The 15170-nt window shown below is 44.6% G+C and overlaps 2 protein-coding genes across 3 annotated transcripts in view; both read right to left on the bottom strand.

Annotated features, from left to right (window-relative positions):
- CAAP1 (caspase activity and apoptosis inhibitor 1) overlaps positions 1–4152 on the bottom strand; it is a 54381-nt gene extending 50229 nt beyond the window's left edge. Inside the window, exon 1 of the mRNA XM_038769952.1 lies at positions 3955–4152. Coding sequence (XP_038625880.1) covers positions 3955–4116 — 162 coding nt within the window. The 5' untranslated portion in view covers positions 4117–4152. The remainder of the gene's footprint in view (positions 1–3954) is intronic.
- Positions 4153–11315: 7163 nt separating this feature from the next.
- PLAA (phospholipase A2 activating protein) overlaps positions 11316–15170 on the bottom strand; it is a 40232-nt gene continuing 36377 nt past the window's right edge. For both annotated transcript variants that reach the window (XM_038769791.1, XM_038769792.1), the window contains 2 exons: positions 14495–14659; positions 11316–12047 (listed from right to left, as the gene is read on the bottom strand). In XM_038769791.1, coding sequence (XP_038625719.1) covers positions 11482–12047; positions 14495–14659 — 731 coding nt within the window. In that variant the 3' untranslated portion in view covers positions 11316–11481. The remainder of the gene's footprint in view (positions 12048–14494; positions 14660–15170) is intronic.

Genomic DNA, 15170 nt, shown 5'->3' with positions numbered 1-15170 from the left:
ATATCACCTGTAAATATGTACATTTGTATGAATTTATTACTCTATTTTATTTGTGCATATTTTTATTCTATTCATTTTATTTTGTTAATATGTTTTGTTTTGTTGTCTGTCTCCCCCTTCTAGACTGTGAGCCCACTGCTGGGTAGGGACCATCTCTATATGTTGCCGACTTGGACTTCCCAAGCGCTTAGTACAGTGCTCTGCACACAGTAGGCGCTCAATAAATATGATAGAATGAATGAATTTACATTCCTGCCCCTGTCCCCCTGGGAGTGCCTGGACCCAATGCTAATAATAATTGTAATAATTATGGTATTTGTTAAGTTCTTACGATGTGCCAGGCACTGTACTAAGCGCTGGGGTAGATACAAGTTAGGTTGGACACAGTCACTGTCCCGCACGGGGCTCACGGTCTTAATCCCCATTTTACAGATGAGGTAGCTGAGGCCCAGAGAAATGAAGTATATATGTATATCACCTGTATATATGTATATGTTTGTATGAATTTATTACTCTATTTTCTGTGTGCATATTTTTATTCTATTTATTTTATTTCGTTAATATGTTTTGTTCTCCGTCTCTCCCTTCTAGACTGTGAGCCCACTGTTGGGTAGGGACCGTCTCTCTATGTTGCCGACTTGTCCTTCCCAAGCGCTGAGTACAGTGCTCTGCACGCAGTAAGCGCTCAATAAATACGATTGAATGAATGAATGACACTATCCAGCAGAAACTTGGGGAAGGTTGGACTCAGACACAGCCCGCCGGAACAGCGTGAAGCTGGAAAATCTCCTCCTTTAGTTCCATCCGTACTTAGAACTGTTGTCCTCGTCTGGTTGTTTTTATCATTTCAAACTTGCCTTATGTATCTAGGCCGGGAGCTCCCTCTAGATAGAGCACCGGCCCGGGAGTCAGAAGGTCCCAGGCTCTAATCCCAGCTCTGCCACTTGCCTGCTGCGTGACCTTGGGTAAGTCACTTCACTTCCGTGTGCCTGAGTTCCCTCATCTGTAAAATGGGGAGGAAGACCGTGAGCCCATTATGGGGCAGGCACTGTGTCCGACTCAATTACCTTGTATCTACCCCAGCGCTTAGTACAGAGAAGCACTGTGGCTTAGCGGAAAGAGCCCGGGCTTGGGAGTCGGAGGTTGTGGGTTCGAATCCTGCCTCCGCCACTTGTTAGCTGTGTGACTTTGGTCAAATCACTTCATTTCTCTGGGCCTCAGTTCCCTCAACTGTAAAACGGGGATGAAGCCTGTGAGCCCCACGGGGGACAACCTGATTACCTTGTATCCTCCCCAGCGCTTAGAACTGTGCTTGGCACATAGTAAGTGCTTAACAAATACCATCATCATTATTATTCTTACAGTGCCTGCCACGTAGTAAGCGCTTAACAAGTACCACAATTATTATCAATACTGAGCTCATTCTGGACAGGGAACGTGTCCACCAACGGTCTGTTGCCAATTTGTCCTTCCCAAGCGCTTAGTACAGTGCTCTGCACATAGTAAGCACTCAATAAATACGATTGATGATGATGATGATGGGTTCAAATCCCAGCTCCGCCAATTGTCGGCTGTGTGACTCTGGGCAAGTCACTTCACTTCTCTGTGTCTCAGTTACCTCACTTGTAAAATGGGGACAAAGACTGCGAGCCCCCCGTGGGACAACCTTATCACCTTGTAACCTCCCCACCACTTAGAACGGTGCTTTGCATGTAGTAAGCGCTTAATAAATACCACCATTATTATTATTACCAACTCTGTTGCACTGTACTCTCCCAAGTACAGTACCCTGCACGCAGGAAGAGCTCAATAAATACCGCTGATTGATTAACAATAAATCATATTTATTGAGCACTTACTGTGTGCAGAGCACTGTACTAAGCGCTTGGGAAGTACAAGTTGGCAACATATTAAGTGCCTGAGTGTCAGTCATTAAGTGACTAACTGAATACGAGGAAGAAAGCTCAGGGTGGGGAGGGAGGGAAAAGGAGGGAAGAGAGAAGGCAGGAGGAAGGGAAGGAAACAGTACTGCCTAGTGGCTAGAGCCCGGCCCTGGGAGTCGGAAGGTCCTGGGTTCTTATCCTGGCTCCCTCCCATCTTACCTCCTTCCCTTCCCCACAGCACCTGTATATGTTTGTACATATTTATTACTCTATTTACTTTACTTGTACCTATCTATTCCATTTATTTTCTTTTGTTAGCATGTTTGGTTTTGTTCTCTGTCTCCCCCTTCTAGACTGTGAGCCCACTGTTGGGTAGGGACTGTCTCTATATCATCATCATCAATCGTATTTATTGAGTGCTAACTGTGTGCGGGGCACCATACTAAGCGCTTGGGAAGTATATAGAGACAGTCCCTACCCAACAGTGGGCTCACAGTCTATATGTTGCCAGCTTGTACTTCCCAAGCACTTGGTCCAGTGCTCTGCACACAGTAAGCGCTCAATCAACACGATTGATTGATTGATTGCCGTGTGACCTTGGGTGGGTCACTTCACTCCTCTGAGCCTCAGTTCCCTCATCTGAAAAATGGGGAGACTGTGAGCTCCACGTGGGGCCAGGAGCTGTAGCCACCCCAGTGCTCAGTGGGCCCGTTGAAAGTGCTTATCATCATCATCATCAATCGTATTTATTGAGTGCTTACTATGTGCAGAGCACTGTACTAAGAGCTTGGGAAGTACAAATTGGCAACATATAGAGGCAGTCCCTACCCACCAGTGGGTTCACAGTCTAAAAGGGGGAGACAGAGAACAAAACCAAACATACTAACAAAATAAAATAAATAGAATAGACATGTACAAGTAAAATAGAGTAATAAATATGTACAAACATATCTACAGGTGCTGTGGGGAAGGGAAGGAGGTAAGATGGGGGGGATGGAGAGGGGGACGAGGGGGAGAGGAAGGAGGGGGCTCAGTCTGGGAAGGCCTCCTGGATGGTCATTGTTAAATCATCATCATCATCAATCGTATTTATTGAGCGCTTACTATGTGCAGAGCACTGGACTAAGCGCTCGGGAAGTACAAATCGGCAACATATAGAGACAGTCCCTACCCAACAGTGGGCTCACAGTCTAAAAGGGGGGCCAGAGAACAAAACCAAACACACTAACAAAATAAAATAAATAGAATAGCTATGTACAAGTAAAATAGAGTAATAAATATGTACAAACATATCTACAGGTGCTGTGGGGAAGGGAAGGAGGTAAGATTGGGGGGATGGAGAGGGGGCTCAGTCTGGGAAGGCCTTCTGGATGGTCACTGTTAAATCATCATCCTCATCAATCGTATTTATTGAGCGCTTACTATGTGCAGAGCACTGGACTAAGCGCTTGGGAAGTACAAATCGGCAACATACAGAGACAGTCCCTACCCAACAGTGGGCTCACAGTCTAAAAGGGGGAGACAGAGAACAAAACCAAACATACTAACAAAATAAAATAAATAGAATAGATATGTACAAGTAAAATAAATAGAGCAATAAATATGTACAAACATATCTACAGGTGCTGTGGGGAAGGGAAGGAGGTAAGATGGGGGGGATGGAGAGGGGGCTCAGTCTGGGAAGGCCTCCTGGATGGTCACTGTTAAATCATCATCATCATCAATCGTATTTATTGAGCGCTTACTATGTGCAGAGCACTGTACTAAGCGCTTGGGAAGTACAAATCGGCAACATACAGACACAGTCCCTACCCAACAGTGGGCTCGCAGTCTAAAAGATAACAATGGCATTCATTAAGCGCTTACCACGTGCAAGACACTGTTCTAAGCACGGGGGGCGGGGTTACAAGGTGATCAGGTTGGCCCCCGGTGGGGGGGGGGGGGCTCCCAGTCTTCATCCCCATTTTACAGATGAGGGAACTGAGGCCCAGGGAAGTGAAGCGACCTGCCCAAAGTGGCTCTTTCCACCGAGCCACGCTAGTCGGGGTCGGGGGGGCAGGCTTGTCCTCACCGGTTTCGCGGGGGGCGGGGAGGCCGAGGAGGAGTCCATGCTTCGCCGCTTCCTCCGCTCTCCGCTGGAGGGGGCCATAGAGGCGGCCGCGGCCGCCGCCGCCGCCAGTTCCGAACTGGCCCGCTTGCGGCGCTTGTCGCGAGAGGACTTCTTCCCGGTCATGGCCCCGGCCCGCCACCCAGCCGCTCCGGAGCGGACTCCTTAAGGGCCGACCGACCGAACCGGCCCCCGACCTTCGCTTAGTGACGTCACCGCCGCTCCGGCCGCACTTCCGGGGGGCGCGGGCGGACGTGACGTCACCTGCCGCCGCCGCCGCCGCCGCGCTTTTTAAAAATCGCCAAGGCCGAGCGAGGGGATCCGCTCGAGCTCTTCGGTCATTCAGGCCTATTTTATTGAGCGCTTACTATGGAGTAGGCGCTGAGCTCTGGGGCGGGAGACGAGGTCAATCAATCGTAGTGATTGAGCGCTTACTATGCGCAGAGCACTGTGCTAAGCGCTTGGGAAGGACAAGTTGGCAACATATACAGTCCCTACCCAACGGTGGGCTCGCGCTTAGTCCAGTGCTCTGCACGCAGTAAGCGCTCAATAAATACGATTGAATGAATGAATGAATACGATTGATGATGATTTATTTATTTTACTCGTGCATATCTATTCTATTTATTTTATTATGTTAGTATGTTTGGTTTTGTTCTCTGTCTCCCCCTTTTAGACTGTGAGCCCACTGGTGGGTAGGGACTGTCTCTATGTGTTGCCAATTTGTACTTCCCAAGCGCTTAGTCCAGTGCTCTGCACATAGTAAGCGCTCAATAAATACGATTGATGATGATTTATTTATTTTACTCGTACCTATCTATTCTATTTATTTTACTATGTTAGTATGTTTGGTTTTGTTCTCTGTCTCCCCCTTTTAGACTGTGAGCCCACTGTTGGGTAGGGACTGTCTCTATGTGTTGCCAATTTGTACTTCCCAAGCGCTTAGTCCAGTGCTCTGCACACAGTAAGCGCTCAATAAATACGATTGAATGAATGAATGAATGAATCCGCGATTGTTGTGCTGTGTGACTCTGGGCGGGTCACTTCACTTCTCTGGTCCTCAGCCCTCTCGCCTGTAAACCTTCCTCTCCCCCTCGTCCCCCTCTCCATCCCCCCCATCTTGCCTCCTTCCCTCCCCCACAGCACCTGTATATATGTTTGTACATATTTATTACTCTATTTTACTTGTACCTATCTATTCTATTTATTTTATTATGTTAGTATGTTTGGTTTTGTTCTCTGTCTCCCCCTTTTAGACTGTGAGCCCACTGTTGCGTAGGGACTGTCTCTATATGTTGCCAACTTGTACTAACCAAGCGCTTAGTACAGTGCTCTGCACACAGTAAGCGCTCAATAAATACGATTGATGAGGATGATGATGACTAAGCGCTTGGGAAGTACAAGTTGGCAACATATAGAGACAGTCATCATCATCATCATCAATCATATTTATCATCAAATATTGAGCGCTTACTGTGTGCAGAGCACTGGACTAAGCGCTTGGGAAGTCCAAGTTGGCAACATATAGAGACGGTCCCTACCCAACAGTGGGCTCACAGTCTAAAAGGGGGAGACAGAACAAAACCATCATCAATCATATTTATTCAGCACTTACTGTGTGCAGAGCACTGGACTAAGCGCTTGGGAAGTACAAGCTGGGCAACATATAGAGACGGTCCCTACCCAACAGTGGGCTCACAGTCTAGAAGGGGGAGACAGAAAACAAAACCATCATCATCATCATCATCAATCGTATTTATTGAGCACTTACTGTGTGCAGAGCACTGGACTAAGCGCTTGGGAAGTACAAGTTGGCAACCTATAAAGTCCCTACCCAACAGTGGGCTCACAGTCTAGAAGGGGGAGACAGAACAAAACCATCATCATCATCGTATTTATTGAGCGCTTACTGTGTGCAGAGCACTGGACTAAGCGCTTGGTTAGTACAAGTTGGCAACATATAGAGATCGTCCCTACACAACAGTGGGCTCACAGTCTAAAAGGGGGAGACAGAGAACAAAACCAAACATACTAACATAATAAAATAAATAGAATAGATAGGTACAAGTAAAATAGAGTAATAAATATGTACAAACATATATCATCATCATCAATCGTATTTATTGAGCGCTTACTGTGTGCAGAGCACTGTACTAAGCGCTTGGGAAGTACAAGTTGGCAACATTAGAGATAGTCCCTACCCAACAGTGGGCTCACAGTCTAAAAGGGGGAGACAGAGAACAAAACCAAACATACTAACATAATAAAATAAATAGAATAGATAGGTACAAGTAAAATAAATAAATAAATAGAGTAATAAATATGTACAAACATATATTATCATCATCAATCGTATTTATTGAGCGCTTACTGTGTGCAGAGCACTGTACTAAGCGCTTGGGAAGTACAAGTTGGCAACATTAGAGATAGTCCCTACCCAACAGTGGGCTCACAGTCTAAAAGGGGGAGACAGAGAACAAAACCAAACATACTAACATAATAAAATAAATAGAATAGATAGGTACAAGTAAAATAAATAAATAAATAGAGTAATAAATATGTACAAACATATATTATCATCATCAATCGTATTTATTGAGCGCTTACTGTGTGCAGAGCACTGTACTAAGCGCTTGGGAAGTACAAGTTGGCAACATTAGAGATAGTCCCTACCCAACAGTGGGCTCACAGTCTAAAAGGGGGAGACAGAGAACAAAACCAAACATACTAACATAATAAAATAAATAGAATAGATAGGTACAAGTAAAATAAATAAATAGAGTAATAAATACGTACAAACATATATACAGGTGCTGTGGGGGAGGGAAGGAGGTAAGATGGGGGGGATGGAGAGGGGGACGAGGGGGAGAGGAAGGTTTACAGGCGAGAGGGCTGAGGACCAGAGAAGTGAAGTGACCCGCCCAGAGTCACACAGCACAACAATCGCAGATTCATTCATTCATTCATTCAATCGTATTTATTGAGCGCTTACTGCGTGCAGAGCACTGTACTAAGCGCTTGGGAAGTACAAGTTGGCAACATATAGAGACAGTTCCTACCCAACTGTGGGCTCACAGTCTAGAAGGGGGAGACAGAGAACACAACAAGACATTAACAAAATAAAATAAATAGAATAAATATGTACAAATAAAATAAATAGAGTAATAAATACATACAAACACAACAAGAATATTAACAAAATAAAATAAATAGAATAAATATGTACAAATAAAATAGAGTAATAAATACATACAAACATATATACAGGTGCTGTGGGGAGGGGAAGGAGGTAAGGCGCTAGGGAGGGGGAGGACGGGGAGAGGAAGGAGGGGGCTCAGTCTGGGAAGGCCTCCTGGAGGAGGTGAGCTCTCAGTAGGGCCTTGAAGGGAGGGATGAGAACACAGATCCTTCCGATTCCCGGGCCCGGGTTATAGCATTCGTTCATTCAGTCAATCGTCTTCATTCAGAGGCCGGGTGGGTGAGAAAATAATGATAACAATGGTTGAGTGCTTTACTGTGTTCTAATCGCTGGGGTGGGTACAAGTTCATCATGTCAGACACTGTCCCTGTCCCATAGTCTGCATTAGAGGCGAATGGGTAACGCATCCCCATTTTACAGATGAAGGAACTGAGGCACAGAAGTTAAGTGACTTGCCCGAGGTCTCACGTCTTATCCTGGCCAGGAGCCCCGGGAATGGGGTTTGGTTGAAGCAGCGACCGTCCAAGATTTCAGGGATGGGGGAATCAGGGATTTCAGGGATTTCAGGGATGGGGGAATGGAGGCCTTCCCAGACTGAGCCCCTTCTTTCCTCTCCCCCTCGTCCCCCTCTCCATCCCCCCGTCTTACCTCCTTCCCTTCCCCACAGCACCTGTATATATGTATATATGGTTGTACATATTTATTACTCTATTTATTTATTTATTTTACTTGTACATTTCTATCCTACTTATTTTATTTTGTTGGTATGTTTGGTTCTGTTCTCTGTCTCCCCCTTTTAGACTGTGAGCCCACTGTTGGGTAGGGACTGTCTCTATGTGATGCCAATTTGTACTTCCCAAGCGCTTAGTACAGTGCTCTGCACATAGTAAGCGCTCAATAAATACGATTGATTGATTGATTGATTGATCAGGACGGGGAGCTCACGGTGGGCAGGGGATGTGTCCGTTTATTGTTCTATTGCGCTCTCCCGAGCGCTTAGTACAGTGCTCTGCACGCAGTAAGCCCTCCACAAACAGGACTGAACGAATAAAAGAATGATTAGAACCCAGGTACTCTGAATCCCAGGCCTGGGCCACTGCTGCTCCTCTAAAAAAAAGATTAAGAAAGGGAGGTAGAAACTGAAGCGGATACAGGCGCCCGGGTACTTTCACAGATGCTCTTGGTAGGTAAGACCACACGCATACAAGAAACGTTGTGCCTTTGCCTCAGATTCCTCATCTGTAAAATGGGGATGAAATACCCACTCTCCCTTCCCCTTAGACTAATGAGCCCCACAGGGGACAGGGACTGTCTGATATGGTTCCATGATGATGCGCCAAGCCTGGTACTAAGCGCTAGGGTAGATAGAAGACGATCAGGTGGGCCAGTGATGGAAAAGCTTCCTGATGTTTTGCACACACAAAGTGCTCAATAAATACCATCATCATCATCATCATCAATCGTATTTATTGAGCGCTTACTATGTGCAGAGCACTGTACTAAGCGCTTGGGAAGTACAAATTGGCAACATATAGAGACAGTCCCTACCCAACAGTGGGCTCACAGTCTAAAAGGGGGAGACAGAGAACAAACCAAACATACTAACAGAATAAAATAAATAGAATAGATATGTACAAATAAAATAGAGTAATAAATATGTACAAACATATATACATATATACAGTATATATATGTATACTGTATATACAGCTCAGTCCTCTCACCTTTCTTCTTGAAGGTGGGAGGACCCTATATTGAAAAAGAGTCTATGCGGGTATAATTGAAGATTTGGTCCACTCTCCCATGATTATAAGCTTTCCTCAGGAGCATTATCAGAGCCAGGTACTTGATCATTTTTAAGGGCTGACTGTTCTGGGAGAGCGCTCTGCACAAGGTAGACACTCAATAAATACTATTACTCTTAACAGTGATTATTGACTGATGTGATTGATGGGTGATACTCATTTGCCTGCACACAGATGCAGAATTAGCCTCTTTTCCAAGAGTAGGGGAAACAGCGTGGCGAAGGGGAACAGCCCCAGTCTAGGAGCCAGAGGACCCGGGTTTGAGTCCAAGCTGTGCCGCTAACCTGCCACGCGACCTTGGGTGAGCCACTTACCTTTTCTGTACCTCAGTTCCCACATCTGTAAAATGGGGATGATAATACCCGCCTTCTTTCCCTACCTCACAGGGTTGTTGTGTGGGCTGAAATGAACTAATATGAGAACACTTTCGGACTAAAAGCACTAGAGAAAACTAAGGTATTACTGCGAAGCAGCATGGCCTGGGGGATAGAGCATTTGCTTGGGTGTCAGAAGGAACTGGGTTCTAATCCTGGCTTTGCCATCTGCTGTGTGACCTTGGGTAAGTCACTTCAATTCTCTGGGCCTCAGTCACCTCACTTAGACTCAAATAATCAATTCTAAACTCTGGGCTGTTGAATTGATGTAAATGGGGATTAAGACTGTGAGCCGATAGTGGGACATGGACTGTGTCCAACCTGATTAGCTTGCATCTATCCCAGGGCTTAGTACAGTGCCTGACACATGGTAAGCGCTTAGCAAATACCATTAAAAAAAAAAGAGTAAAAGGAAAAACACCAAGTAATTTGACAGGAACTTGCTATGCAAGTCTTTCTGATAAGTAACACACTTCTAACCATTTATTTCTTATGGCTGCAGGGTGGGAGGGCCGGCAATACGGTAGAATTAAGAGTGTTATCTGCTATTGTTTTGCAGGCTCTCACACTACAATAGCTGATAAACACTATTAATACTCCAGTGAAGTGTTTACCCCGTGCGAGCACTGGGCAGTAACCAGCTGCGACCCCTAGCTCCCAAGATGCTGAAAATTTAAGAATCATTCATTCAATCGTATTTATTGAGCGCTTACTGTGTGCAGAGCACTGTACTAAGCGCTTGGGAAGTACAAGTTGGCAACATATAGAGATGGTCCCTACCCAACAGCGAGCTCACAGTCAAGAAGAGGTGAGAATCAAGAGGTGAGAGGGCACCGGGAACAGACACGTGAAGCAATCGACACACTAAAACATTCAAAGAAAAAACATTCAAGCAGGAGGGCAGTGTGGCTAAAGGCGTGAAGAAATGAGAAAGGTAGTAAAGTCCCAGAGCAGCTCTGCTGGCAAAGGCACATCCATTTCCAAGACTTGTATAACAGTATTATGGCACTTTATTTGTATTTTTGAAAAGCTTGAGATCATTAATGGAAACTTTTATTTTTGCATATTACATAGGCTAACAATATAGCAGTGCAAAGCACATGTAAATTGTCTTACACTTAATGCTAACAGTAGACATTTGTATAGCAATGTATTAAGATGTAACTTAATTTGAACCCTTTCAGCATTTGCTTGTAATTACGTTTGAATATGCTTCCATTAGAAAAAGTAACCAATGTGTGCTCCTGATGCTTGCCATAAACAGCCAAATTTTGCTTGGGAAAGATAATCGTGAAATCTGAATTTACTAGCTTAAGGGCCAAAATTGAGAGAAAAAAAATGGAGCTAGCCCGAATAATGAACTGCAAATAAACTCCTGGAACACTAGACTCAAAAAATCAATTCTAAGCTCTGGGCTGTTGAATTGATGTGTGCTGTGGTATATTCACTTAACCTATATTTTTTTTTTTGGGGGGGGGGGGTTTAAATCTGGAAAAAAAATAAGAATAAACCTCAGGGAGATATTACTTACAAGACTACTAAAAGTGACAAAGAAGAATTCAACAAATATTATTCCTCATAAGACCTTGAGTTGGATCAGTAATGTTATTTTGAGAAATTAACACAATTGAACTTAAAGTGCATTGAAATTATGGTGTGTTAACAACAATCACACACTTTCATGCTATATTAATGACAAAAGCAAGTTAATTTATATGAGGAAATTTAACTCTAGAAATCAGTGATTTCATCTCTTCAATAAGGAAAGTGCTTTTTACAAATAAAATAGTCATAGTTCAAAAAAATGCTTATCGCACTGGCTTGTTTTTACGCACTTGAAATTCTTTCAGCTCTATCTTGCAGGAAATAATAATAATAATAATAATAATAATGGCATTTGTTAAGCACTTACTATGTGCAAGGCAGGAAAGTATCACACAGTTTACAATCAGTGCAAAAACATTTTATTTTTTGTCCCTATTCAACAAGCTTATCGAGTTGATATTTCTTCCACAGTATTATTTTGTCAACTCTATTTAGTCAGGTAAAATATGGAGGAAAAAAGCACTACTCAAGGCATAACCTTAGACTCTCGTGTGGTATAAACAACAGCTCACAGCAACTTAAGGACAAGCCTACAACATTCACTCACTTTAGCTGGTTCTGATACTGAGGCATATCTTTTTATTTGAGAATCTACCCCTAAGGACCTGGCTAATTCCACAGCATTCAGATCATCACTGATGAGAGTCCCAAGAGCCACGAGAAGTCTAAAAGTGGCTTCAAGGTCATTTACAACTTCCATGAGTGTGCTGATTCCTGATAAACACTGAGCTTTGCCTTCGATGTTATAGGTTTTATATAAAAAGACAGAGTAGTTCAGCGTCAGCGTTGCGAGGGCAATATGAATGTTCTTACTACTGCCTGATTTTAGCTCTATCGCTTGTGATACTATTGACTCCCTCCGTGACATCAACAGCCTCTGGCCTGCCTGGTTGATAAAACAATTGCAAAGAGTCCGGAGTGCAAGCAACTGGTTTGCAGGCTTTCCTTTAGGGTTTAGAAATTTGAGGAGATGAATGCTGAACTGTTCACCTTCCTTTTCACTGCAGAAACTCTCATTTACGCTGGGATTTTTGATTGACAACCGAAGAATGTCCAGCGCTGGAAATACGATATCTAGATTTCAAGGAAAGAAACATATTTATCACACAGGCACCCACAAAGGAAACAATTAACTGCATCTTAGTCACTGATTCTCACGAAAAGACATCCCCCAAATGGTAGCAACCGGACCCGATCTGATCACACCACCTTTCCGAGGTCCTCCAAGTAGTAGTAGCAGCATTTGGGCCGCTGGTTGGATGCAAATGCACTGTACTTAGCACTTAGGAAGTACCAAAAAAAAAGTGACATTTCCTGTGCACAGGGGGCTGACGCTAATGGAGGTGACAGAGAGAAGAATACTTTCAAAGACGTAATCAAAGTAAGTAATTGAACAAGCATATGCCCCAAAGTGTCCAAGATGGGGAGAAATAAGTCGGTACCCTAAACATTCCTGTTCTGTGGAGCAGATCACTAAGCCAAACCTCCTAGGTCACTGGGGAACAGTGAGGCTGCATCTCCTCTGCGGGGGCAAGGGACATGCCACCCAAAGCTGAAGCCAGATGGCCCTTAGAGCAGATCCCTCTCTCTCAGGCTCAAAACAGTGTGCTTAGCGATAGCTGAGTGGGGAGATGCACTTGCCAAGGGAGCACACTTTGGTGTGGGTTGTTCTAAGACTGGCGCACGAGCAAATGAATGAGTTTAGGCTACCAGAACAGATCTGTGGCCGTTCAAAATTTGGTGGTCACCGCCAATGGCTTTAGTGACCATACCCTGCAGGGCTCGATCATCTCACTTTAAGTGGGGAAAAGCAAGGGATACAAGTTAAGGAATCCGCCAGAGTCAAAGGGAATCGGGGATTGAAGACAAACGGAATCTGTCTCATGACCTAGTACGGTATCTTTCACTAAACCGATCTTCTGATTCAAGCCAGTTCTTTCCCTCACAGTCCAAAAATCAATCTGCAGTTAGAAGCCTGCTGAGCCAAAGAATAAGTGGCACGAAGACGCTTGCTATCCCAGGAGTACACGACAAGATAAACAAATGGGTTCACTTGGGTTTATTTGGCACTTGTCCCCCAACTTAGGACCCAACCTATTGCTGGTCACTGAGCCCACTACTCAGGGAAGGGAGATGTTTGCCCTGAGCATCTCTGCCCCCATTCTGGCAACACCAAAGCCAACAGAAGTGACAGCAACAAGGGGAGGCAGCAGCAGGGGAGGGGAAACTGTACGACAGCAGGGCACAGCTTCGTGCTTTGACCCCCTCATTGGGAGCAGGGAGCAAAGACAGGAAATCTTTGAGGGGCGGCAGGAGGGAGCAGGCCATGGCCAGTCTGGACTCTGGAATTCCAGGTCCACTAATGACCAAAATTCGAGCCGGTCACAATTCAGGAAAGCAAGCTCAATTTGTTTTGTTATGCAAAACCCTTTCAATCCATGGAGGAGATCGATTAGTGGGTTAGCAGAACTCGGCATACAAAAGTTAGCCTTATTAGCATGCACCGTGAATGATATCATGCATATTCAGCAAACTGTTCCTTATTGACTGGGAGGTTGGGAGTGCACAGGGAGTTGGGCTACAATATAACACACTTTACTGGAGGGCGTGTGTGTGTGTTTTGGGGGACGGGGGAGGAGAGGGGAGAGGAGGAGTGGTAGGACTAACGAGAAATAATTTTTTCCTTCTGGGGGAAGGGTTGAGGGCATGGGGTATAGGACGGAGCAATGGTAAGCGAAGATTTCAGGCTCCTGTCCACCCACATTTCAAAAATGAAATGCTTCACCCTTGATAAAGCCCCCCTCTCCACCACTCTCAACCATATTTATTGAGCATTTACTGTGTGCACAGCACTGCACAAAGCGCTTGGGAGAGTGCAATAAAACCACGTAGCAACCTCATTCCCTGCCCACAATGAGCTTCAGTCTAGAGGGACAGCAATCTCTTAGTTGTCATGGGGGAATCCTAGTATTCACCACTCCCTCCCCCTGGACACTCCTAGCCCTAATACCTACCAGTTTAGGTTGCTCCTAATTCCCATCATGCACACATGAAAAGAACAGAACAGAATTGAGTTGAAGAGGGGCTGGGTAGAGCACCCTTATTATCATAGATTCATGGGGCAAAAAGGGACCTCCAAGGGTCACTTTGTTGCACAGAGAGAGAAATCTTTCTTAACTTTTATGTCTGATTACCTGAATTAGTCAGGACCAAGCCGATTTTTGACAATCAGAACTTCTGCCTACTGACCACAATTATGTTTGGCTACTTCAGACAGAAACATATCCCACTTTAGTGGTCAAAACAGTTTTGGGGGAGGATTACCTTGACCAAGCCTCAGGCCAGATAATCGGTACAGGCCTGGACAATTGGCCCCTGATTAATTGGTTTTCCACTACACTTTGAGATAGTTCAACACCCTGTTTTTCAAATCAGTCTTCCCTTATACCAAAAGACATCACAAAACAGGGGGTGCTGGGACACAGCAAAACATACAGTAGCATCGCAGAAAGAATTTATACCTTCTGGCCAGTTAATAGCCTTCCACAAAATTTGAATTTGCTGAGGAGTGGGTTTTTCTGCAGAGCTAGCACAAGAGAGAAGCAGCATCTTTTCAAGAATTATCAAGTCATTTTCCGTCAACCTGTGTTCTGCTGCGGCAGTTCTATTAAGTTCCTTCAGTTTACCTGTAACAGAGCCCCCCCCCCAAAAGTGTCAAAGTCATCCTGTGTTTCGCAATTCAGTTTCACCAAAACAAAAGAAAAAGTACTGTTTCTATTCTGTTTAGTGATAGCTGTAGTAGCAGTAAATGGCATTTATTGCATATCCACTGGGTGCGATATACCGTACTAATCACTTGGGAAGCACTAAAAAAAGGTGATACTTTTCCTGCCCACAAGGAGCTTGCACTTTAACAGGGCAGGGAGAGGGACATAAAACTATATTTCCTGAGGAATAACAATAATTATGAAATACGGTAAACACTTACTATGTGCCAAGCACTGTACCAAGCGTGGGGTAGATACAAGGTCAATCAGGTGGGACACAGCCCACGCATTACCGTAATCAAAATAACTGACTAAAGGGACATATGTACATGCTAAATACAATTAAAAAGAAGTGCACAAATGCTAGAGATGGCCGTTGGGTTTATGTGACTTGGGATGCTGGGAACTTGTAAGGGTGGGATTTAAGGAG

This window comes from Tachyglossus aculeatus, chromosome X4 (assembly GCF_015852505.1).
Source record: "Tachyglossus aculeatus isolate mTacAcu1 chromosome X4, mTacAcu1.pri, whole genome shotgun sequence".
Classification (NCBI taxonomy): Eukaryota; Metazoa; Chordata; class Mammalia; order Monotremata; family Tachyglossidae; genus Tachyglossus; species Tachyglossus aculeatus.
This window is presented reverse-complemented; position numbering and strand designations above follow the sequence as displayed.